The 26,000-nt window shown below is 35.9% G+C and overlaps 1 protein-coding gene across 12 annotated transcripts in view; it reads right to left on the reverse strand.

The window, feature by feature from the left end:
* LOC115217030 (echinoderm microtubule-associated protein-like 2) overlaps positions 1-26,000 on the reverse strand; it is a 236,370-nt gene that overhangs the window by 137,838 nt on the left and 72,532 nt on the right. For 10 of the 12 annotated variants that reach the window (XM_036507659.1, XM_036507658.1, XM_036507664.1 and 7 more), the window contains exon 3: positions 11,966-12,019. The exons of 1 other annotated variant lie outside the window; for it this stretch is intronic. In XM_036507659.1, the coding sequence (XP_036363552.1) occupies positions 11,966-12,019 (54 nt within the window). Of the gene's footprint in view, positions 1-11,965; positions 12,020-22,236; positions 22,488-26,000 lie in introns of those variants that run through there. One more of the 12 variants, XM_036507668.1, reaches the window with a different exon arrangement.

Raw genomic sequence — 26,000 nt, forward strand, 5'->3', positions numbered from 1 at the left:
ATGCTACATGTAGATCCTCTTTGGAACATGTGGGAGAGTTCTTCCTGATATCATTAACCTCTTACCACAAAGTCCAGCTTTACTACTTTGACATTTGACATTTTATTAGTATAAATCCATCTTGTAGATATGTTGGGATGATCTTGATTAGGCATCTGCATATAATCTGATTCTCAGTCCAACTTTAAAGTTATTTTTTCTTTGCTTTTTTCAAGTTAATACTGGAGAAAGTGAAGAAAAAGCTCCACAACTTTGTACTTATTTACTTGCCATTTAGATACACCATGTTCAAAATCGAACAAAAGAATGGTCCCCCATATTCCATAATATGTATTAAATATTTATTTTTACCTTTTACATTACCAATCTAGCTTCTCACATCCAATCACCTCCATTCTGCATCCTCATCATTAACAAGTTTACATTAAATAGTTTTTCCTGGTTTGGGAAACACAATCATCTTCAGAACAGATTTTTGTTTCAACGGTCTATTTTTTGATCTCATGGTTTGATGCTTTTCAACATTGAGCGTTTCCAGTTCAACATCAATATAGTTCTCTACTTAACCCTTTCATTACCGTATTTATTTTGAGATGCTCTGTGTTTCTTTCAATTACTTTAAATATAATAAAGAATTTAGTAAAATAACTTAGTTATCATTAAGCTAGTGTTAGGAACATAAATTGTGACTAAGGTTTGGTGGAAGATTTTAATTCAAAACTTATGAAAACAAGACATTTGTACTCAGAGCCAGATCCGGTTTCAGCCGGGTTGGTAACAAAAGGGGTTAAATAGATACTTTGGCACTTTCATAACACTTATTTCACGTATTATCTTCTAAACAGCTTCTATACGCTTCCAGACAGGGCATTAAATGTGATGGATGCACTTTTACATACATGCTTCCATATTTAACAAGTGTTTGTTTTCCCATCCTCGGAGTTCCTAGACCAAACTCTTTAACACTCATTCCTTTTACTGAGAACCATATCAACATTTTTCTAAGACTGTGCCATACTTGTCCCAACTTGGGGACAAAGTGTAATGTCTTACTTTCTCTGAAAACTCATACTACCTGAACCTCTATCTAACATACATATATAACAGTCAAGTTATTTACTACAACTTCACTGGTGAAAATATCTTATGATTAATGAAATTTTTCACTTAGAACAGAAGGCAGGTTGGGATCTCTTCCAAAAACAAATTGATATGGGTTGTACCCATGTATGTTGTGAAGGATTATTTCTGGTATTTATGTTCTTGCTAGAACCACCACTAAACTATATTCTATACTTTGGTTTTCTTCAACATTTCTTTTATTACACCATTATGTCATTCATTCATGAACATTAATGGGTAGTGGTATGTACCACAATACTTAGGTGCAGTGTCAGGTCTTGAATGGTAATCAAACTACCATTATGATCCAGAATAAACCTAGTGTCCCAAAATAAACTATTTAGTGTTTGAAGATAACACTAAGAATATCAAAACTTTCCTTACTACAAAGACAGACTCCTACACTGGTTCAAGTTCCATGGTCTACAAAGTGTAGTACCTTATTACCTCTAATTTCTTTGATGTCCATAGAAATAGTTTCATCAAAATATAATTCCAGTGAGCATTTCAAAATATTTCTGATAATGACTAATCTCACAGAGACCCTAGTACTGGGTATATAAAAATGGGGTTTCTTTACCCTTTCAGGAGCTGAAGCACTCTTTCTGGCAGCCTTGGGTGTCAAGATGCTTCTGTGAAACCTTCCATCTGATAGATTTATTAACTGACTGCTTAATAGAAGCCATAGCAGTGTATACATCAATAATCTGGTTACTATACACTCTATTCAAACATTTAACATCCAAAAGAAATTCATAATTATCAAATCATTTCAGTGACATACTCCAAGTCTGTTCTTTGATTTAATTCCAATGCAATTCATAAGGCTAAATTCACATTGTATCAGCACTAGAGGCTTGAGCTGTTCTACATATGAACAGTGGCTGAAAGTTCTTCAAAGTCACTTCTTTCTAAGTAAAAAGTGTTACATATTGGAAAATAATTTGAGATACCTCACTTTCTCTGATATAAATTTTAAATTCAAATATTGTTGTAATACTGTTGGAGTAACACTTTTAGTTGTTTCTCAAGTAGCAGCATACTTTTGTTTTGCTTTCTTGTTCTGCTCAACATTTTGATTCACATCTAAAATATTTACTTTTATTACAGTTTGGTCCATTCTTGATGTTGACTATCCCTTGTGATCCCTTGCTTGAAAAACAGGTAAGGGTTATCATCAGGAAAATAATGCCTTAAATAACATTCATCCAACCCATGCACGCATAGAAAAAAGGGAAGTAAAATAAACAAAAGGCAATGAAACATTTCAACTCCAAGTTCAGAATTGGTTACATCTGGCAAGAGCATGGGGACCTATAGATGCCCATTCTTTTAGTTCATCTGGAAACCTCTAAATGAGAGCACACATTCAGAATGAAAACAATAATTAATTTTAGTACCCACACTTGACTGAGAGGAAAGAAGCTCTTTTCACTCCAGTGAACAATATCACCAAGATATTGGTTAAGTTTTACTTTGACAAAGTGTGATCCTTGCACTGCATTGAAACAAATATTCTGAAGATATTTGCAGAGTGATACCAAATTAGCTAAAACCTCAACAAGAACACTGTACAATTCTATACTATGAACCAGTCACAAATTTTGAAACTTATTGGATCATTGGACTTACCCATTTGCTTATTACAGCATAGCACTAGTACATTGTTATTAATGTATCACTTTCTAACACAAACTAATTCTAAAAATTCCCCTTTTGTAACTGAAGACCTATTGAACTTAGCTTATACTAGCAATGCACCTCAGCATTGCCTAGGTGTTAAGACCTACAGCCACATTGTATTATTTGTTCCTGTCTTATGGGCAGAATCGGCACCCGAGGAGTATGAAGCAAACATCTTTATAAACATGTCTTTTGGTCATTTTCTGATGAACAACGCTGCAGTTTCCATCTCCCAAATTCAGTCACAAGTCTGTGGTTGGCCTAGGGCTATAGTAGTAAAAACGGTACCAAGCAGAGGGACTGAACATGAAACCATGTGGTTGAGACACACATTCTTGCACCTAATATATGTGTGTGTGTGCTTACATTTTGTTGTGAAATTGAGCATTGTGTCCCACTATATCTCAAAGTTAGCAGGTCATCAAGCAGAGATCTATAAAATAAATGCCAGATTGAAATACGTGTTGAGGTCAGTATGATCAATTAAATTTTTGAAGGTGATACCCCATTATCGCAACAGTCGAAAGACTAAACCCAGTAAAATAATGTTTAAAGACTTAATGGCTTCAAATTTAAGGTAATGGATCAGTAACCACAAGATACCGAGTTCAAAAAATCATATTGAACTTCCACTATACGATAACACTATATGTACATCTCAGTCTGCTTCACTTCCAACAATTAACAATTGTAATTTGAAGTTGAATGGTCAGCACTAAGGTCCAGATTTCTTAAATTATTGTGCAAAATATTCTGAGAAAAAATATTTTCACCACAATAAAACACGCACACACACAGCTATGTCTGTAGTAACTTGAGATACTACAAAAAGCAGCCAAATCTCTCTTAAAACATATCCTTTCATCAAAAGAAAGGCACAAGTTTACAGAATTTCAGGAAGAAAAAAAAATAGAAGTATGCGATGGGTGTGCTAAAACAGAAGTAACTCTGGGTTAAACAAAACATACTTCGCATTAAAAGATTATCTAGTAAATAAAACTAATAAAGTTGACAGTATATCTTCGAAGTTTCATTCGCTGGCAAAACCTTATGTATTTTAAACATTTTCTCATTATGCTCTAAGATAGTGGTGGCAGGGTTGCCTCCCTTAGTTAAATACCTCAAAATCGTACGACTTGACCTTGTTTCCGAGGTTATTTTTGTAGTAAAAAAGAGTTGTTGTGCAAAAAACATACTTTATTTTGTAGTCAAAAGATTACTGAAACCTGATACCTCATATGTCAAAATTGGCAACTCACTTTTCAAAGCCATAAAAAGCACACACACACACACACACTCTGTTTTACGTATTAAGATTATGCACAATAAAGACTCAAAAATTGGCATAATTGGTGCATCCAGCCTCAAGTCTTCTCTGAACAACAGAATGCTGCCCTGACGGACATGTTATTCTTTTTTTGACAATTGTTACAACTCCATTATTTTTGCCGTAGCATAACTTATGCTCCAGCTGATATTAACATTATCATCCTGGGAAGATTGAGATTAATTTCATTTTCTTCTTTTTACTTGTTTTAGCCATTAAACTGCAGCCTGTTGGAACACCATCTTGAAGAACTTCAGGCAAATGTATTGCCCACAACGTTTTGTTTTTCTTAAGTTGTTCAATCAGTTGTCAAGTGGTGGTGGGTGACACACATATGCACACATACGACAGACTTCTTTAAATTTCTATCAACCAAGTCCACTCACAAGGCTTTGGTTAGTCCAAAACTATAGCAGAGGGCATTTACCTAAGGTGCCACACAGAGGGACTGAACCCAAAACCACATGGTTGGGAAGCAAACTTTTTATCACACAGCCACACCTATGCCTATATGTTGTAAGTATAAAAATTTCTTTTTGCCCTCACCATGCTAATGCTGCTGAAAACTAAAGTGAGCACTTAACAAGGGGCTGTATAAGGTAAAAACCTTTCGTAGGGAATCAAGGAGAGAAAAAGTGACAACCAACAACATGTAGCTGACTCAATAAACAGTGTATGTGTTGCAACATTGTAATATACAGAAATAACATGAGACAATAAATGAAATGAGACAAGGTTACAGAACAATAAGGACAAATCTTTTCAACAAAATATATTAATTCAATTAAGTAAATAATAATTGGTGAAGACTAAGTTTCTGTCAACAGTAGTCTGAGTGTTTAAAGATAATACAACATACACATTTTACAGCAAGGTTGTGCAACACTTTACTACGTGGGGTGAAATAACATAATAACAAGTTTCTAAGCAGGCCTATGTGACAATGCAGCTCAGCCATTCTTATACACCAAGATAAAGTAGCATACAAACCCCACCACCAATTCTTATTTAAACAGACTGACTAGTCAGTAGCAGGTTAGGGGTAACTCTCAACTGGTTAAGTTGGCACAAACACTTCCATTTATAGAGAAAAGTGGGGCTCAGGGATCCATGTAATTGCTTGCTTAAAAAGAATGGCTAATTACAGTGAGAAAGGCAGTTTGGTTAAATCAGGTGACAATGTCCCTAGATGTCACATGTTCAGAGTTCCCTGCTATGTTTGAAATATCGTAAACATCTGTCTATATTTGGAAGTGGATACGTCACATGACAGGGGACACAGGGTTATCAAAACAATCAGGAGATAATTGTTATACTGTCACTAACAGCCAACTTTAGAATACCAGCAAACGCTTATAAAAGATTTCACTTAGCAGTGTGTAATTAACATAGAATTAATAATTAATTAATGTAACCAACAATAGATTAATAATTAATAATTAATATAATTAACAAAAGAGTAGTGGGTATAATAGCAGTACTTTCATTAATTCAGGTTTCCTCAACTCACCCATTCAACAAATGCAAAAGCATAGTTGTTTCTACACCAACTTTCAGGAATGTTTACATATTTGGGCCAGTGTAAATTAATTTCTTGAAATTACTGAATTTTTTTTTTTTTTTAAACTCCAAGAAATATCATTAACAACTTTAATCATGTTAGGACCAAACTTCTTCAGGTTTTTGGCTCTAGGTTTTATAAAATGCCACTTTCTGATCACCATATTGTGAAACCTGAAGGAAGTTAGTATTTTGAGAATACTAACATGTAAATGATACAGATAATACCAACACTTTAATACCTGAAAAACATCCGCTATCATTACCTACTGTTTTTCAGGAGCAGGTAGTAATACAGTTTCTAGGAGATATGAAAGACATCCTTGCTTAAAACTTGAGCAAGCCTTCTATTTTCCAGATTTCCCTGTTTTTTCAATCTTTTCTTGAGAAGTTATAGCAATTTTTATAGTAAGATATAGCCTAATATAAAAAACATTTTATAAAAGCATTTAAGTTATCACCACTGACTACTCCAGATATTTTGCTAACTTTTCATAAATAGCAACCAACTGAAATGGAAATATCTGTTATTTTTTATTTATTTATTTTTTTGTGACCTGGGGGTGGGGGGCTAGGTCAAATTTTGAAATATGACAAATGTACCATGGCCAAAACTATTTGTAAAAGAAAATGAGAAGCAACCTTTTGATGCGCATGACATCAATGAATGTGCTGCTGTACACTCACACAACAGAGATGGAATGTAGATAGCCTAATCCAACACTTAACATATTATATTCTACCATATACAAAACTATAATGAAGACTTTGGATCTAGACAAAGGTCTTCTGTCACCTGTTAAATTTGGTCAAATGAACATTGAATGAACCCATAATATAACTGCAGAATTATATGCTCAGTGTACAAAAACATTAGAATACATCAACAATCCAGACCACAGGTTGAGAGCCACAATAAAATGCATCCAAGGGGCTAACAAATGTAAAATAAAGCCAAGTAGTTTTTTCTTTCTTCTTTTGTCACCACAAACAAAAAAAGAGGATTGGTTCCTTTTATGCTATCTCCTGTTACAAAGTGAAAAAAAAATTTCTAATATCAAATTCTTTTTTCTACAGTAGCTTTTTAAAAACTCTTACATTATCTTAATCACATAATATTTTAAAGTCACCTGTGATGTCACCACTGACATTTTAGCAGTGATTTGTCTGAATAGCCAAGAAAGTGCCCCTCTCTGACTGTTTTAACATTTGAGATAATCACTGAAGGATCCAACACTCTTTCAAACATATTTTCTATTAGTTTATCTCATAAAGAGCAATCCCATTTATGGTCTTTGTTAAATAACACACCTATCAATGTATTAAAATAAAAACCAATAAATCAACAACCTTATTAAACAAGTCTTATCACAAAATCTCTGCACAGTCACTCAGCCAGCTAGAAATAGCAGCCACATCTTCAAATCACACCACACTATCTTAAAAGTGGGACAACACATTGCATAGTCACTGGTACCAGTATATAATGACCCGACTATCAGATGTTATATACCACTGGTCACAATGTGCTTCCATTTCTTGATTGTGCCCTTCGTTTCCATCTTGGCACAAATCATTTAACTGAATCACATAGTGTACTCCTAAAAGAAATGAGAGACTCACAGCTTGAATGTCTTTGATCATTTGTTTGCTAGACTAAAACTAATATAGTACTACACGGCAACTTACTATACTTCAGCAGTGTAAAATATGAAACAACTCAGTCATTAAATTACTAAAAACTATACCTTCTTTGTACCAATAACTGGTGTAATCTCATTATTGTATACAGCTTGTAATAATTATTTCCAAATCATTCAAACCAAGTCTTAATACTTCCTTTTAGACTTTCCTTTATTTAATTATATTTTAACCAATCACCAAATTTAACAATCACCATTGTAAATTTTCACCCTGTCCTCATTATTCATTATCTTCAAATATCAATGTGAGCAGGAAGTATGGTAATGCTATTTGTGAACAGCATAGAATTTAAAACCGTCTCTCAATCACTATTACTGTTATGTAAGGCACAGAATAAAAGTTTGCCTTTGTGAAGTGGAATACATGTCAGGTCAAGGGAGATAAATCTAGACGGAATTATAACTTTGCAAACTGTCTGATATTTGAATTTTAGAACTGGGTGGCCTGGAAATAGTATTTAATAGCATGTGAACTGATTCAAAGAGTGAAGGAGTACAGGATTTTTTTTTTTTTCCCCCTTTTGAAAAGATTATTTTGAAGGACTTCAGTTCAGCAAGGAAAAGAATTGCAATGCAGTTTTAGAAATAAAGGGAGTGCATATTTAGTGCAAAGTTTCAGGATAAAAAAATACATTAGGTGTCCAAGTTGATAGACAAACAGGTCTAGTAATTATATTTAGATGGGGCTGGCTACAATAAAACAAGAAAGATTGAATAAGCAGTCCATTATATTGATGAAAGAGGAAAGAAAATAGCTCAGTGAAAAGCTGAAGGTTAGAGTTAGGAAAAATTGTCAAACCCAAAATGTAGCAATCAATTAGAAGCTTTTAATTAAAATATCAGAACTGAAGGTCCTCAAGTCGGTAGTTCAATGAATAACCAATTTGCAATACAGTTACCTGGTTACCAAATAAATTTGATTTAAATGGAAAAAAAAAAAAATTTCTTAAACAAAAGAGGTTAATACTGGCCATGAGACAATAGTACAGGTGATTTTTAAACAAATTCCTGAATTGATACAGCATTGAAAATTAAATAAGTATAACAAGCAAGCAAAGGATCTTTTATTGAGTGACTCAGCTGATTTAATATTATAGCGGTGGGTGGGATCTACTTTAAAGAATCCCGTACCAACTTTAAAATGGGAATCAAAGTAGTTTTTGTAATAAGCATTTGCTCAAAGCTGAATGAGGCTTCCTCATAACAAAATATATGTACTTAAATTTCTTTCAAGATATACTTTATAATATAGGCTCAGGCATGGACAGGCTCGGGCATGGACAGGCTCGGGCATGGACAGGCTCGGCATAGACAGGCTCGGCATGGACAGGCTCGGCATAGACAGGCTCGGCATAGACAGGCTCGGCATAGACAGGCTCAGGCATAGATAGGCTTAGGCATGGCAGTGTGATTAAAAAAGTTTACTTCTTAACTATATGGTTTCAGGTTCAGTCCACAGTGAGACACTTTCGGCAGGTGTGTTCTAATATAGCCTTTGGCTAACCAAAGCCTTTTTAAGAGATTTTATAGAAAATGGAAGAACCCTGTCACATGTGTGTGTGCATGCATGCATAGGTATGTGTGTTGTTTGGGTCTTTTTGTCTTGTTTTGATATTGTGCAATAGTTGTAAATGTGTGTCACCATCAAAAAAGCAGCACTGTTTATTGCCAATATTTCATGAAATCCATGTTCAGCCATGGGAAATTATTATCTTGCTTGGGAATCAGTAAGGGTAACAACAGGAAGGACATACCTCAACAAATTCCATCTGACTCATGAAAGTGTGAAATGGTGGTGTGTGGCAGCAATGGTGGTGGTAGTAGTGGCAATGGTGGTGGTGGTAGTGACAGTGACAATGATGGAGGTGGTAGTAGTAGCAATGGTGAAGGTGGTAGTAGTGGCAATGGCGAAGGTGGTAGTAGTGGCAATGGTGAAGGTGGTAATAGTGGCAATGGTGAAGGTGGTAATAGTGGCAATGGTGAAGGTGGTAGTAGTGGCAATTGTGAAGGTGGTAGTCATGGCAATGGTGAAGGTGGTGGTAGTAGTGGCAATGGTGGTGGTAGTAGTGGCAATGGTGGTGGTAGTTGTGGCAATGGTGGTGGAAGTTGTGGCAATGGTGGTGGAAGTTGTGGCAATGGTGATGGCAATGACATAATTTGCTGTCAGAACATTTATGTGGAATAATACTAACATAATACAAAAATTGAATGATGAGCAATTAAACATGGTTCTAATCCTGTTTGTTGTCTCCATATGAGAGAAATTCTTTAATGATTTCAAGTCAATGGACTGTAGTCATACTGGGGCACTGCTTTCAAGCACTTAATTGATCATATTACTCCAAGTACTTAATTCCATTTGGCACTTTATCTCAGTCAAACTCCAAAGCCATAAGAGTTAAGGAACAATAAACAACATTGGCTTTTAGGTTGATGTAAAGAAATGGTCAAACAGATGAACAAGCACACAGACATATGTTTGTCTGACATAAGTTGAGCTTCCGTATAGCTTCTCTCTACCAAATTCTGCTCAGAAGGTATTGCTGAAGCCTGAATTACTGTGCAATGCAACTGAATCAAAGATCATATAAGGCAACTATGCCTGTGTCTAAGTGTTTAGGCCATATGAATATTATTAATCAATCATAATTTAATGTCTTCAATACTGGCACGGGTTGAATAGTTTGACAGGAGCTGGGCAGGTAAAAGTCTGCACCAGGTAAAAGTCCGTTTTGACATGGTTTTTACAACTGGGTGCCCTTCCTAACACCAATCACCACATTATAATATTATTTTACAAAATTCAGTTGCTTCACTTTTCCTGATTAGACACATCCATTAACGAGTAATTAGTTGTCATGATTTGTAGAATATCACTGCTCAAAGTTTTATCAAAGGTAGAATTTGAACTTGGCACAAGTCAATGAAACAGTCATACAATGCTTGAGCTGTTTTCAATTATGAGCAATATCACAGTTAAATTCTGGGAGTGAGAAATTAACTGGTAAGTAATAATTGAAACCAATATCATATCAAAATATAAATGACAATACAATTTATCAGAAATTCTCAGTAATATGCCATGTTCATAATAACATCTCCAAAGTTCAAATCAACTAAGAACTTGAATTTAATTGTCCTTGGTTATTCAGCTTAAAGTAAATGAGTGATGAATCTCCTTTTGGGTAGAATGCTACCACAGTTAAAATTCCTATACTTATTGCTGATAACTGAGTGAATTTAGGTATGCAAAAGTAAGTATATTGTTCAAATATACAAGAAAATACCAGACAAATTTAAAGAAAAGATATCCGGAGTTCCCAATTAAATAACTTAACCCTTTCATTTTAAATTGTACAAAAGATCAGTTAAACATAACAAAGCAACTACATTGTTGAAGAGCAATATAATATGAACAGCTTTAAATTTAAATTTCATGCGGAACAGCAACCTGGTCAATGATATAGTCCCAGTGTAACTGCTGTCAGTGACCCAGTTGCAGTCGTGCAACAAAAATGTTGATGCTTCATGAAATAAATTCAATTCAAGTTGAACAACCTTGTGAGGTATTTAATGGTTAGAATGGCCATACAAGGATGCAGTTGTTTTAGTCTCAGCATACAGTCTCTGATCAAATTACTTGCCAGACAAGTACAACAACATAATTAGAGATGAAATAATTGAAGGAGTAAGACATTACAATAACAAACTCACAAATATTGGGACCAGATTCACTGCAGACCTACTTTTATATAGCAAAGAGCCAGCTCTAGTCACTCTGACCTATACTGAAAGATGGCCCAGCTGTCACCTACCCTCAATCATTGTCTTTTCTCAATCAATAAAAAGACCACTTAAGCAAATGTATCGAACTGTTATAAAGGGTCACAGAAGGTGATCTGATGTAGATTTGGTTGTTATTTCTAGCATCCATATAGCTTATTTGTTGGTTCCATGATTGTTTAGCCCAAGGTCGGCCCCATTTAAGTAGAACCTATGATGAAAGTCATCCACCCATAACTGTCCTGTCTTTCAAGCAGATAAGAGTGTCACAATGGTTTCTTTTTTGTATGTTGGCAGTGTGTGGTTTGAGGGAGATTTGGCTGCTACTTCTACTAGGCTGGGCAATACCTATGAAAAATAGGAGCTGCTCAATCAATTAGAAATAGTAGCCAGAGAGCTTCTTTATTGGCTCAGCAGATATTTTGTATTGTATTTAGGCAGTATATTTCATTTTAAAAGGATTCACATCATAGATCTGTTGGAATTAGGGACCCAGACTGTTCAGCAGTGATGTTACCTGCAATACACCAGAATTCTATGCAAAGGAAGGTTAAACTATTGCTTACGTAACACCTTAAAAAGTAAACCCCAACCTTGATGATATTCATGTTTTATTCTCAAAAAAAAACTCAGGAATTAAAGCAACCAAACAAATAAGTCTGAGCAACAGACATCAACAGAAAAGCGACAAGGTGAAGCTTAACAACAGGAGCAAAGAAGCATTGGAAGGTGAAGTAGCTTCACATCACAATAAAGCCACAGGCTACTGTTTATCAGTTAAAGTTACCTGTAATGTCATCCAAAGATCTTAACAGGCTGGAAGGTCTTGCTATATATATACCTAAAGCAAATTTAAGAGAAAAAAAAATGCTAAACAGTAAATGGGGTGCCTTCTGGGGCCTCTGGTTGACTTTATACAGTTTGGAGTCAAATATAAGAAATAAAAATAAAGCAGGAATTTTAACTTGAAATATGGTTCACTTTTACAGATTCCAAAATTTAATATATAATGATAATAATAATAATAATAATAATAATAATAATAATAATAATAATAATAATAATAAACATAATAGAAATGCACTATATAAATATATAAAACAAGGAATATATAATATTAAATCATTTATATGCCAAAATCAGTGTTTATAAGCTAAATGAAAATTGGTTTGCTTATTTTTCTCATCTTTTATGCTTGTTATGTGCAAGCATGAGCAAATTAGTTTTGTCAAAAGAATTTATTCCTGGTTGAATAGTTGGATATTTTGTTTTAAATAGAACCCAATAGTAATATAAAATTGAACTTGCTTTGTCAGGTAAACTACGATAACAAACTGTGTGTTCTGTTCAGAATGTAACACCATGCCTGAAACAATTTTTTTACGCTAGGCCATTGAGTTAAAACTCAAGTATCACAATAGTATTATCTAAAAGAAAATGCATTTTGATAGAAATAAATATAATTATTATTTCTTAAGTTTATAGTTTTAGAAACATTTCTTTCAAGTTTAAAAATATTTAATAAAGTTCTTTATTAAATCTTAATATGTTTCATTTTAATTTGAAAAAATTTACATGTCAGTAAGATTTTAACTGAGTCTAATATTTACTTTGAGGTTTTTCACAGAATTTATGATTAAGTTGTTAATGAAATGAATAAACTTAAGTTCTAAGGGCACATAACTGTGTTAAGATAATTAGCTCCATCCCTCTGAGTTCTAATTCTGCTAGGGCCAAAGAATGAATGCCAGTAGATTAACACACAATTTCTTCTAAAAAATTAAGCTATGTATACACAAATATAGGCACACACACACGCACACATGTGCATGCAGAAACACATCTGTATATGTTCACATACAGACATGCACACACTTGTACATATGAAGGTGGACTGTAAAGTTAATACACTGACAATGACGGAGTGATGCTAGAGTAGCGAAATCTTGCATGCATTCATTTCGACTCTAATAACTGTATTGTTTCTTTCCAAGTAAACTGATGTCTGACTGTTTGAAGAAAACCTCAGAAGTAACAAATAGTGACCTCTCTTGAAAACAGGCATCATATGGTATCATGGAGTTATCAAGTACCTACAGAAAAGGGGTTTAGTCCCTGACGACTTTCATGTGAACATGGTTGATAAAAATAGGGGATGACACTTCAGATTTATCAACAGAGCAAAAGTGGGGAACTGAATTTAAGAGAGGAATGGAGAGTCTTGAAGATGATCCAAGGTCTGGACAACCTGCAATTGCCACTACCAAGGAAAACATTGCATTCATCACATGAAGGAGGACAGGCAATTGACTATAAATCAAATAGCCAATGTTATTAGCATATCCTGTAAGAGAGTTGAGAAATTCTACACAATGAACTTGGCATGACAAAGGTTTCTGCTCGATGGGTGCTACAGCTTCTGATACCTGAACAAAAGCACATAGGGCTGGTTACATCATGGGAAAATCTGACAACGTTTCAGGTAGGACCAGCTGGGGACTGGTGGTGGCAAGGATGGGATTGTTGCTATTTCTTTCATGTTTCCTATTAAGTAGGGTGGAGGCGCAATGGCCTAGTGGTTAGGGCAGTGGACTCGCGGTCTTAGGATCGCGGTTTCGATTCCCAGACTGGACGTTGTGAGTGTTTATTGAGCGAAAACACCTAAAGCTCCACGAGGCTCTGGCAGGGATGGTGGTGATCGCTGCTGTACTCTTTCACCACAACTTTCTCTCACTCTTACTTTCTGTTTCTGTTGTACCTGTATTTCAAAGGGCCGGCCTTGTCACTCACTGTGTCACGCTGAATATCCCCGAGAACTACGTTAAGGGTGCACGTGTCTGTGGAGTGCTCAGCCACTTACACGTTAATTTCACGAGCAGGCTGTTCCGTTGATTCGGATCAACCGGAACCCTCATCATCGTAACCGACGGAGTGCTTCCCTCCTATTAAGTAGGAATTAATTTTACAGATATACACATGGCTTCTATTTGTCACAACGTTGCATCAAGTTGGCATGTCAATACAATTTTTATTTCTATAATGTTTGATATACTGTCATGTTGATAGAACATTGATGGCAGTTTCAATTATCTCTATAATAATATACCAGTTCCCTCCAGTCTCTCAGCCAGACTGCACACAGTTTCACCAATATAAATTGTACTTGAGTCCTGCCCTTCATGCACTTTTATTTGGGATATCACATTCCTAGTTTCACAGTTGATTTTTAGGTTTATGTTAAAATACAATAATTAACAGTAAAGATGGTCCTGGGGTTATGTTCTGCCCACTTGTGATATAATGGTTTTTACCTAAATCCTGAAATCCTAAATTTTGCAGCACTAAGAGTGTTCCTAGATTTTGGGGTTCATTCACTTTTGGGGATAACATCAATAGACATTACCCCTTAGAACTTGTTACTATTATATCATGAGTTAGCCTTATCTTTCTTGCTCTTTCTCACCTATTCTATGATCTGTTTCAATATCATTGTTAAGTTCCATTTTTATCATTTCTTATAATTTTTTAATCTTTCCTTTGCACCCTCCCCTCCACCATCACCACCACGAACACTGATTTTTTATTTTTTTACTGCCCGTGAAGGGCTAAACACAGAGGGGACAAACAAGGACAGACAAACGGATTAAGTCGATTATATCGACCCCAGTGCTTAACTAGTACTTATTTAATCGACCCTGAAAGGATGAAAGGCAAAGTCGACCTTGGCGGAATTCGAACTCAGAACATAGCGGCAGACAAAATACTGCTAAGCATTTCGCCCGGCGTGCTAACGTTTCTGCCAGCTCGCCGCCTTCACAAACACTGATTCTATCTTTTTGGTTGTATCCAAAGAACTGTGTTTGATGGACAAGGCTTTATGCATGCTTCCTTACTTCATAGAGTTGGCACATGTTATTCATTACTCTTATCAAGTCTCCTTTTAATATATTTGTTTTAAAGTTTTTATACACTGAAGTCTTCATGGATATAGTCAAATATGAAAGGAGGAGATGTAGTTTGTTATTCATTTTCTCAAACCAGAGTTAAATACCAAGAATGGAATGTGCAAGTAAGCGTGTGTGAGGGTGAGAAAGTGTGCATGCGCACATGCAAGTATGCTCACGAGTATGTGCAAGTGTGTGCATGAGATTTTGAAACAGTGAAATGAGTCAATTAAATGAGGGAAGATTCAATACATGTTGTGGAGTAAATGATTATTTGGTTGCTTTTTTTTTTTTTTTTTTTTTTTGAAACTGAAGGTTTACTTCGCAAATTCAATTTCACGCCACTTTTGTCTTCAAGCAAATTCTTGCCTACATTAGCACTTAACATTCAATCAGACACAAATCCACCAACAGATCACGTATCAGCCGGTCCTGTACCACATGAAATTGCCCATATCAAAAACACTATCTTTACCAATCAGCATTCAGATTACTGTCAAATGTAATGTTTATTTATTCACATTTTAAAAAATTAATCCTGCATAATCCTGTAGCTTCATGACTTCAATGATGTGATTAAGTTCTAGAATGACATTGTACGGTAGGTGTGAAAGGCTAGATCTGGTTGATTTAAACACAAAACAGGCAGTACATGGCCTGCTTAAAATGCTAAAAGGGTTAAAGGAAGTTATCATCTCTTTAATCTCAGGGGGAAAAAAACTGAATCCTTTCTATCATGTATTTACATTCTGTAGCATTGGCCATTATAGGCATGTGCACGTGTGCATGGGTACAAACATACATACATACATAGCCACATATCAGTGCATATGTATACATATGCAAATACATGTGTACATATACACACATGCATGCATACACATACATACACACACACACACATGCTCACAAGGGGCTACTGAAAAGTTCCTGGCTTTGGATAAAAGAAAATACAGAAAGATCAGTTAATTATGATTTTATTCAACATATTCCCCTCTCAAATTCATACACTTATTGCAGCAGTCCTTCAGTTTTTTTAAGCCCTGTAAAAGAACTCAGAAGGCCTCCAACCAGGTCTTTTGCAATACCCTTAAAGCCAAGAACTTTTCAGCACCTCCTATATGCATATATGTCAAAGTTGCTAATTTTGGAAAACTGCTAAGCAAAATTTAAGGCCTCCAATAGGACGGGTTTCAATACTGAAGGGTAGCAATATGACACCCAATAGGGTAAATTTGCTGATTCCTTTATGATTAGGGGAAAGAGAAAACTCCATCTCCTTATCTCACTTCATTTAGAGACTGCAGTAACATCTCACCCAACATAAAATGAAAGAACACTCAACAGTCTTATCTTATTCAACTGCAGCTTGTAATTGTCATCTCTATCTTTAAAAAAGACTGCACATACTCCAACAGCCTACAGAATTCATTAATATGCACAATGTTTATACATAATTAAGTAATGTTATTTTCATTGAGATAACAATTATCCAGTGTTTAGAACTTACATAAACCTTTGTATATCCAAATTTCAATTTAGTACTAGACATTATTTGTCCCCAGTTTTCACTTGGTCATTTGTACATTGGAATAATTTATAGGATATCTGAGAGCAGAATAAAACAAGAGTTCTTTATTACAACATCATGAATTACTTAAGCTTACAGTTGTATCTTTGCACTGTCAGCCAACTTATACTGGTATATAATATTGAAATGAATTACAATATTCTTCTGAAAATCTATTATGCAATCATTTTACATAATGATTACCACATAACTCACTGAAACAAGTGTATGATTAAATTATTTTCTTGTAATAAAAAAAACTAACACCTTGCTTTATCCTGCACTTTATGTACCTTCAACATTTAATGTTTATCTTCCATGTTTGCATGGGTTGATTGGTTCAACAGCAGCCAGTGAATCAGAGGACTGAGTCCAGCTCAACTGTCTGCTATGGTATAGATTCTATGCCTTGATTCCCTCCCTAACATCAAAACTTTACTAAATGTACTGGGTGCTTTTTACATAGCACCAGCACTAGTGAGGTCACCAAGTAACTTGCAAGACAAGACACCCTCAACTAAGAAGAGAATAGCATCGAGGAAGATAGTTCTGTGCCAGGTGACGAAAGGTTACAGTATAGTAGAGGGCCAGAAATAGATGTCTTGCGGTAGACGAGATACATGGCTACTCCAGTTGGAAAAGTGAGAGGGGAGAGAGAGAGATGGTGGTGGAGATGTGTTAGGGCATGCCCTCAAGTTACAGGGAGAACATATATGAAGTGGTACCAATGATTGGATAAGTTGAGTGGTTAGGTAATTTCATGAGAGTGCAAAAGAAGAGTGGGGGATGGAAGGAAGGGAAATGCCATGAGTGAATACTGGCAGAGGGAGTGGGGGTCAAGGGAGATGAGTTGGGGTGGGAGGTACAATAGATGTCATTAGGTGTTTTGAAAACTTGCATAACAAAAACATACAAAGTTTATCAAACAGATCTTGATAGTTATTATTTATTTACTTCTATTGTCCTTAATAAATCCTTAGACTTAGAAAACCACCTAGCAGAACTTTCATAGGACCTGTAATGAAACCTACTCTTATTGGTCCCCTACCCAACTGCCAATCTATGTAGATATAAAATCCCTTCTACATGTCTGCTAGCTAATTAGTACCTGAGAAAGTACATAATTTATAATAGCACTGTCCCCACTAATACAGAATTCTTTCATTATATAGGGCAACATATCCATTCAAATAAGAATTTTATAACCATGTTCATTCCTTTAAGAGTCTAGATAAGTGCAAATATACATCTCTGGCTGAACTGATATGGGACTTATGACTGCAGCCATACTGAGGCATCATCTTGAAAAATATTAGTTGAATGAATCGATCCCAGTACTTTTTTTCTGTTTTTAAAGCCTGGTACTTATTCTGTCAATCTCTTTTGCCAAACCTTGCCAAACCATTCAGTTACAGGGATGTAAACACACCAATACCAGTTGTCAAGCACTGGTGGGGGAACACACACACAGACGCTATATATATATATATATATACACACACACATATATATATATATATATACACACATATATATATATATATATATGACAGGCTTCTTTGAGTTTCTGTTTACCAAATCCACTCGCAAGGCTCTGGTCGATCTGAGACTAAAGCAGAAGACACTTGCCCAAGGTGCCACACAATGGGACTGAACCTGGAACCATGCGGATGGGAAGCAAGCTTCTTGCCACACAGCCATGCCTTTGCCTATATATAATTGAAAAAAAATTTTTGTTCTTTTACCCTAAATTTTTGGTTATCCATCTTTAAACCCCAATGCCCTCATGGGTTTTGTGTAAGTAAAAGGAAAATTAGCCTATGAACAACTATCCCCTTACCTGACTGTAAGAGATACCAGCTTCTCATTCTATGGAATCCCAGGTTACATAACTGAGTCCCTGCATTACATCATCTACTTTCTTGTATTAACTAGTGGGTGGCACTCATTGAGGTACTCAGACTAACATAAAATATTTCCAATTTCCTCACACTAGGACATCTCAAATCATCTCTTCTCAATCCTGCAGGTGGTACCATTATTTACTCTCTCTTTTCAACACAGTGGTTTTTAATAAATTACTAAATAGCTAACAGTTAAGCTATTTGTTTACCTAATTTTTCACACCAATATTTAACCAAGTTTAATAAAAATTTAAACATTCTCAGCTCTGTCTTAAATTTCATATATTTGTTTTTAGCCCACTCATTCCAACAAAATGTGTTTTTACCTCTCTCATCCCATTGCCGAGTTCAAGGGTCATTAGTTAAAACTATGATGCATGTCTAGTCATTTTCTCTTCCCCCATCCTTCCTGTCCTATATCTGATTTCAGGCTCCAACCATATAACAAATGATAATATCTCAACTATCACTTGTGTTTTATTGCCAATGAGGTCTCTCCATCATCTGCAACTCCACTACATCCCATCCCCATCACAGGGTCTCAAGATGGCATCAATTACATACTCCCCGCCCCATCCTCCACCATCATTAGAACTGCTTCTATTATTTTTATTTCTGGGGTTTGTTCCTTAATGGTCTCATTTCTGGTAGTATACCCTAATTTCAATTTATTGTAGTAGAGAGTGTTACCACTAGAATAAGAATAGTCTGGGCAAAGTTTAGAATCCTTCTTCCCCTACTGGCGACAAAGGATCTCTCGCTCAGAGTGAAAGGTAGATTGTACGACGCATGTGTGTGAACTGACATGCTTCACACCAGTGAAACATGGGCCATGACTGTGGAGCACATGCGTAGGCTCGAAAGAAATTAAGCTAGCATGATCTGCTGGATGTGTAATGTCAGTGTGCATGCACGACTGAGTGTAAGCACCCTGAGAGAAATGTTGGACATAAGAACCATCGGATATGGCGTGCATGAGAGACGTTTGCGTTGGTATGGTCATGTACTATGGATGGATGAGGAGAGATGTGTGAAGAAGTTGTGATACCCATGCCGGTGGCACGTAAAAAACACCATCTGAACTTGGCCAATGCCAGCGCTGCATTGACTGATGTCCGTGCCGGTGGCACGTAAAAAGTACCAACCGGTCAAGGATGTTGCCAGCCTCCTCTGGCCCGTGCCGGTGGCATGTAAAAAGCACCCACTACACTCACAGAGTGGTTGGCATTAGGAAGGGCATCCAGCTGTAGAAACACTACCAGATCAGACTGGAGCCAGTGCAGCCTCCAGGGTTCCCAGACCCCGGTCGAACTGTCCAACCCATGCTAGCATGGAAAACAGACGTTAAACAATGATGATGATGATGAGGAGGAGGATATTAACCATCAGATTATTCTTCCTCCACTTAAATTGTTTTTCTTTTATCCATCTTTATTTTCATTTGTATTTTATACTGGTGGTTGCCAAAACAGACAATGAAGCCTAATGCATTCGTCTTCCTAACCAGCTCCTGTCAAACCATCCAATCCATGCCAGCATGAAAAAAATAGATGTATGATGATGATGATGCTGATAACTGACTGCCACGTTTCTTCCTTGTATAAGCAATATATAATACAATGCACAATGTGAGAGTGCAGCTTGATGCCAGTTTGAGGAAGAGCTACTTGAAAATAACAAACTACATATATTGCATAACTTTTAACATGGAGTTATTTACATGCAATGGCATTAGTCATTCAGTAATACCAAAACAGCTGTAACTGATAAGACGCTCTAAATTCATTCTGCACTTTAACTTGTTATATATATATATATATATATATATATATATATATATATATATATATATATCTTTCATCTTGAAAAGAAAAGGTAAGAAATGAAGCAAGTATGCTATAATGGTTGAGTAGTGTTAGTATACATGAACACCAGAGTACAAAAGTGCTAAGAGAAAATTGTGCATAAGAGGAGCCAATGTAGTAGAAGAGTGGAGGTTGCATTAGTTTGGGTATATATAATGCATATGGATGATGAATATTGCATATAAAGAAGTGATGAAAACACCAAGCTAATGTAACTATAGGATGAAGTGGTGTAGGCTGAACTAAAGGTGTTGCATCCCACAGTGATGACAAATAGCCAAATTGATGACAGAAGACCCAATCACCTCCAGCAAAACATACCCTAACACAAGGATAGTGGGTTTAGAACCGGAGGTAGTTTGTACTCTGCTAAGCATACATCTTGTTTTTGCCTCTCCTCAGCTTACATTCTTTGAACCCCTTTCATCACAGCATTTCTCATTCCATTCCTTCATGAGGCCTGTATCAATTATCAATGTACTGAAGACTGCATTGGTCTGCTATCATCTCTTCTCAGTAGGCCAACGTATATGAGACTGCATTGGACCATCCTCACACCTTTATAATCCCATGTTTCTATGGCATTACCTTTACCCCCTTTTTAACTACTAGCTATCACACTTTCAACTATCTCAGGGTCATTTCTATTGCCATTCCTTTATCTTATCCCATCACTCACCCTTAACTTTGTCCACATCTGTTTTTGCCAATCACTTCCCACTGAATTTCACCCCATATAAACTTGCCGCTTACATCATACTACTGCCCTTTTCTTCCATGCAGCTATCCTGATCCCTCTATAACGACTCTTTTCCAATTCCATCTGTACACACCCAAGGTTACGGAGTTCTCTTGGCTCTTACTCTACCCGTATTCCACGCTTCACCCACTTTTGGTCTCGCTCCTCTATTTCCCCTCCCAAGTCGATATGTTTCAGCTCTGAGTGGTCTCTACAGTGCCCTGTGTGCAAGGCACCAACCCTCCTGTGGTTCTACAACAAAGCTGACAAACTCCTCCACGCTCACAGTGGCCGGCGGAAAAGAGAGAGACGATGTGCTGGTACCACAAAATATAGCTAATACCCATAGTAAAGTGGTTGGCAAATAAGCAAAGAATTACTAGACTTACGAAGTCCCTTTTATTCATCCTCTAGTGTTAATGTTCCCCGACCACCAAAACAAAACAAAAAAAAAAAAAACATACAGCCAGTATACTCAGGAAAGTGGTTAGTGACAGGAACAGGTTAAATATGCAATTTGGAGCATCTAGTTCCCCCTGGTCATTAACATCAGTGGATTTATAAAGAGAGAATAGTTAAAGAGGGTGCACAGCCGCTGGCAAGATACAAAACAGAGTTGATTGCTGTTACGTTTCTTTTTTTTTTTCCCTGTCCATGAGTATGTTGTTCGTTGACGCAATATTTACATTCATTATAACATACAATACTGGCTAAAAGAAACCCCACAGATATGTCATAGTACAACATAGCATTCATACATACATACATATACGTGTGTCTGTGTGCATCATATATACGTACACATACGCACATACACGTGTGTATATGCATGCGTAAACGAATCGATTAGAGGAGCAAACTTGCATATGTATTAGAAATATTAACGTACAAAACGCATTCAGACAAATAGTGAAAGAGCAACATAAAACGAGAATAAAAAAAAAAGCAACTGTAAATTAATGCGTTCTTTTTTTTTCACAAATATTAAAAGAAATAAGATGGACAGAAAAAGTGCAGTAATTGAACACGTACATACCCAAAATATCCATTTTTGTGACCTTTCCAACAGTTATAACATGATTCCTGGTAGTAATCTAGTTATTGCACTATTATTGTAAGTATAAACCCGGTGTTTATATTGCACTTGCTTTAAAAGAGCAACCACGATACTATAAATAATAACAAAAACAACATCGACTTTGTCGAAGCTAATTAAGTCGGCCGAGAGGTTCCTGACTGTAGAAAAGGTTGGGGGAAATTGCATAACTTATTTGTCGATAAGTGAGTGTCAATAATAATAATGATGATGATAATAATAATTTTACATTATAACAAAAATAAACAGTAACTTGTAGACGACAGCTGGTTCAAAAATTGCTACAGATATTCTTAACTCGAACGACAACATAGAAGCGCAACCACCTAAAGGAGGTAGTCAGGGGGAATTTAGAAATGAACTGACAAACAGTCACTCAGTCAATAAATATAAATAAATGTAAATATAAATAAATAAATAAAAAGCAGTCAAATAATCGATAAGTTTAAAGTATGTCAGAAACACCTTTAACACACACTATCGACTAATGAAAGGTAAAAAAAAAAAAGATTAAAAAAAAAGTCAACCTAAGCAGGGTTTGAACCCAAACTAGGATGTCGAAACTCTGGTAAGCGCTGGTACCAACTGAAATGAGGTGGTTGTCGCTATAGATTGCATGATATTCATTAGTTAACTTACTGGAAGGGCAACAACAGGAAACTGGTCCCGAATAGTGAACTCCGCCGGTCAGGGGATTTCTCTCCAAAAATCAAAAAAATTATTCTGTTTGGCACATGACATTACTGTTTGGAAACAGGAAAATGTAGAATACGTTGATAGACCGTCATGCTTTAAAAATGCTCTGCCAAAACATATATGAAGTGACATGGCTTTTAGAAGTCCTCTCTATTTGATGGCATGTAAAGCGCATTCCCTACACAAACAAAACCCCAAAAAAAAATTTAAATGTCTAAAATAAAAACAAAAATCACCTCAGGTCCTATATGCAAAGCTGAGTCGATAATTACGTGTTTTAATGAACTAGCATCTTTCTTTTTACCCGAAGTTAAAGTACCTCTAGCATGCCTGCCTACCCTTTATGCTACGTGGCCTCCGTCCTTCCAAACACTTTTTCTTTTTGTTTTTACTCGACTAAAATTAGGTAAGAATCATAAAAAAAAAAATTGTTGTCACTAATTTCATAAGTAACAGAAATATGAACAAATGATAAAGTGACCTTTTCTTTTGTATTATTTGCAGAAACCGGTCGCTTAAGTACAACGAACGTGTTAGGTCTATATTGGTTAACAATATAGGAACGACAGAGCAGTGCAACTATATAATCGAGGAGGGAAAGGAAGAAACATACAACTGAAAAAAATATTTATAGTTTTTCGTCAGTAACGTTGCCTACAATGTTTTTATATTGGCAAACTTCACGCTTGCAGAACACCTGAAAGGAACTTCTGCCTGATCGTTCGCCCTTTTAGAAATACTAGCTGACTCTCAAATTATATACTATTGTCTTAGAAAAGAAGGACAAATTGGATAAAGAAGTTTTGCATTCAAGTGCGTCCGGGGGAAAGGAACAGAAAACTGCTCCCTGCTACAATACTTTCACCATTAGACCAGCCCTGATCACAGACTATTACAACAATAATCGGTATTTCTTTCATTTTATAATCAGAAAATTTTGTAAATAACGAAGGCACTAATCGGCAATCTCCAGGCGGATGAGTTCCTTTCTCTGTCTTTTGTTTTACCTCAAAACAAATTCTTTAGTTCTCTATGCTTTTAACAACAATATTATTATTTTAGCAATAGATAAATAATTAAATAAACAAACAGCTTTTCAAATTTTAATTTCTACCCAGCCTTATGTTTTTGTTAACTTTCTGCGAAATATTTTTTGGGAATTCTAATGTTAAAAGCACGGGGGGGGGGGGGGGGAATTATATTTCAATTTGTTAATGCTGATTGCTTATAATTTCTCGCTTTCATTAAGTGATCATAAAATAATAGAACAAACACTACATCCTGTCTCTCAGTAATCTCTGGGGATTACTTCTAGCTTCAAATCACAGAATACTAAGCCAAAAAATTACAAAAAGATGCATGTTGATATTTGACCTTAGGTCAACCACGCCATCTGTCAAAACTTTGGTTCCACCAACTTATAAATAAAAGAGTGTTTGCACACAATAATATTTAAAGTTGAAACATTAGTTTTCATGTGATTAACATGTAGGTGATTTTCCCCATTAATACATGGATTATGACTAATTGTTAATCTTATGCCTAAGTCTAAGACCCAAAGGGTGATCCTTTTACTTCAAAAGATAGTGTGACACAAGAGTTATAATGTTCAAACATTTCTGAAAGCTATCAATGAGATAAATGAAGATTCTTCCCATTAGGTCACAGATTTAGAGCCCAGGAGTTTGGCTAAATCCCAAATGATCTGCTAGAAATAGCAGTCAAATCTCCCTTAAATCACACTCTATAAAAAGATATGGACATGTTGGATAAGGTTATCATAGATACAATAATTTGCAAGAAAAGAAAAAAAAACTGGACTATCCTGAGAGGAACATAACATTTTTGATGAAAAGTCTACTCCATTAAGTGAACCTATCAAATTTTTGTTTTGATTACTTTGAAATTCTGATTAAAGTGCTTTCATCCAATTTTATTTTCATTAAGATGTATTTATTCAACTTGGCAGTCCACTTCAAATGCCTCAGTTGAGCTGCTTGGACTTTTTCCAGACCCACCCCACACTCTCTACATTAATAAGTTTCCAAATGTTTTGTTTATCAGAAACATCCAGCAAATAATATTCCAGCATCTTTCCTATCACCCTAAATGATAAATACTCTCTAGGATGGGTCAATTCCATAAACTCCTTGAGGTACCACTGAAAACCATATCTTGAAGAAGTTATTCAAGACAGTAAATATACTTTGCCTACTCCTGGCCAACAAAGGGGTTTAAGTTAAGTACTAACAGCTAATAAAATACACGTCAACTCAGCGGTTACAGTGAATTTTGCCAGTAAAAGTTGAATGTCTTAACTATGAACATAAATCAGAAACAATGATAGAATATCAATTTAACTTCTTTGGTGGTGGTCACAAACTACCTACACTCTTAGACAACAACTACTAAGTATGCATATTTTTTCAATCCTTGAGGAACGAAAGCTTAGTTCAGAATTCTGGTGAAATTCAAAGACCAGAAAGAATAAAATTAAATACAGGTATTTCACCTGAGAAGGCGACGAGCTGGCAGAAACGTTAGCACGCTGGGCGAAATGCTTAGCAGTATTTCGTCTGCCACTATGTTCTGAGTTCAAATTCCACCAAGGTCGACTTTACCTTTCATCCTTTCGGGGTCGATAAATTAAGTACCAGTTACGCACTGGGGTCGATGTAATCGACTTAATACCTATGTCTGTCCTTGTTTGTCCCCTCTATGTTTAGCCCCTTGTGGGTAACAAAGAAATAGGTATCTCACCTGGGGCCCTTGTGTTAAACAGAAAAGTCTAGATCCTTATTTTGGTGTTGGATGCACCCACCTCAAGATGACTTCACCACTATATCATTTCTAGCTGCTCCTATTGTCCAGTAGGTGAGATACCACTCCCCACCCATCCTTATCATATTCTCTCCAGGTATTATTTCCTTTCCATGACTCCCCACCGCCATTAGAATGGTCTTCTCTTACCTTCTGCCACCCTTTCACAACCATGTCTATTCCTCTCA

The sequence above is a fragment of the Octopus sinensis genome, linkage group LG11 (assembly GCF_006345805.1).
Source record: "Octopus sinensis linkage group LG11, ASM634580v1, whole genome shotgun sequence".
Taxonomy (NCBI): Eukaryota; Metazoa; Mollusca; class Cephalopoda; order Octopoda; family Octopodidae; genus Octopus; species Octopus sinensis.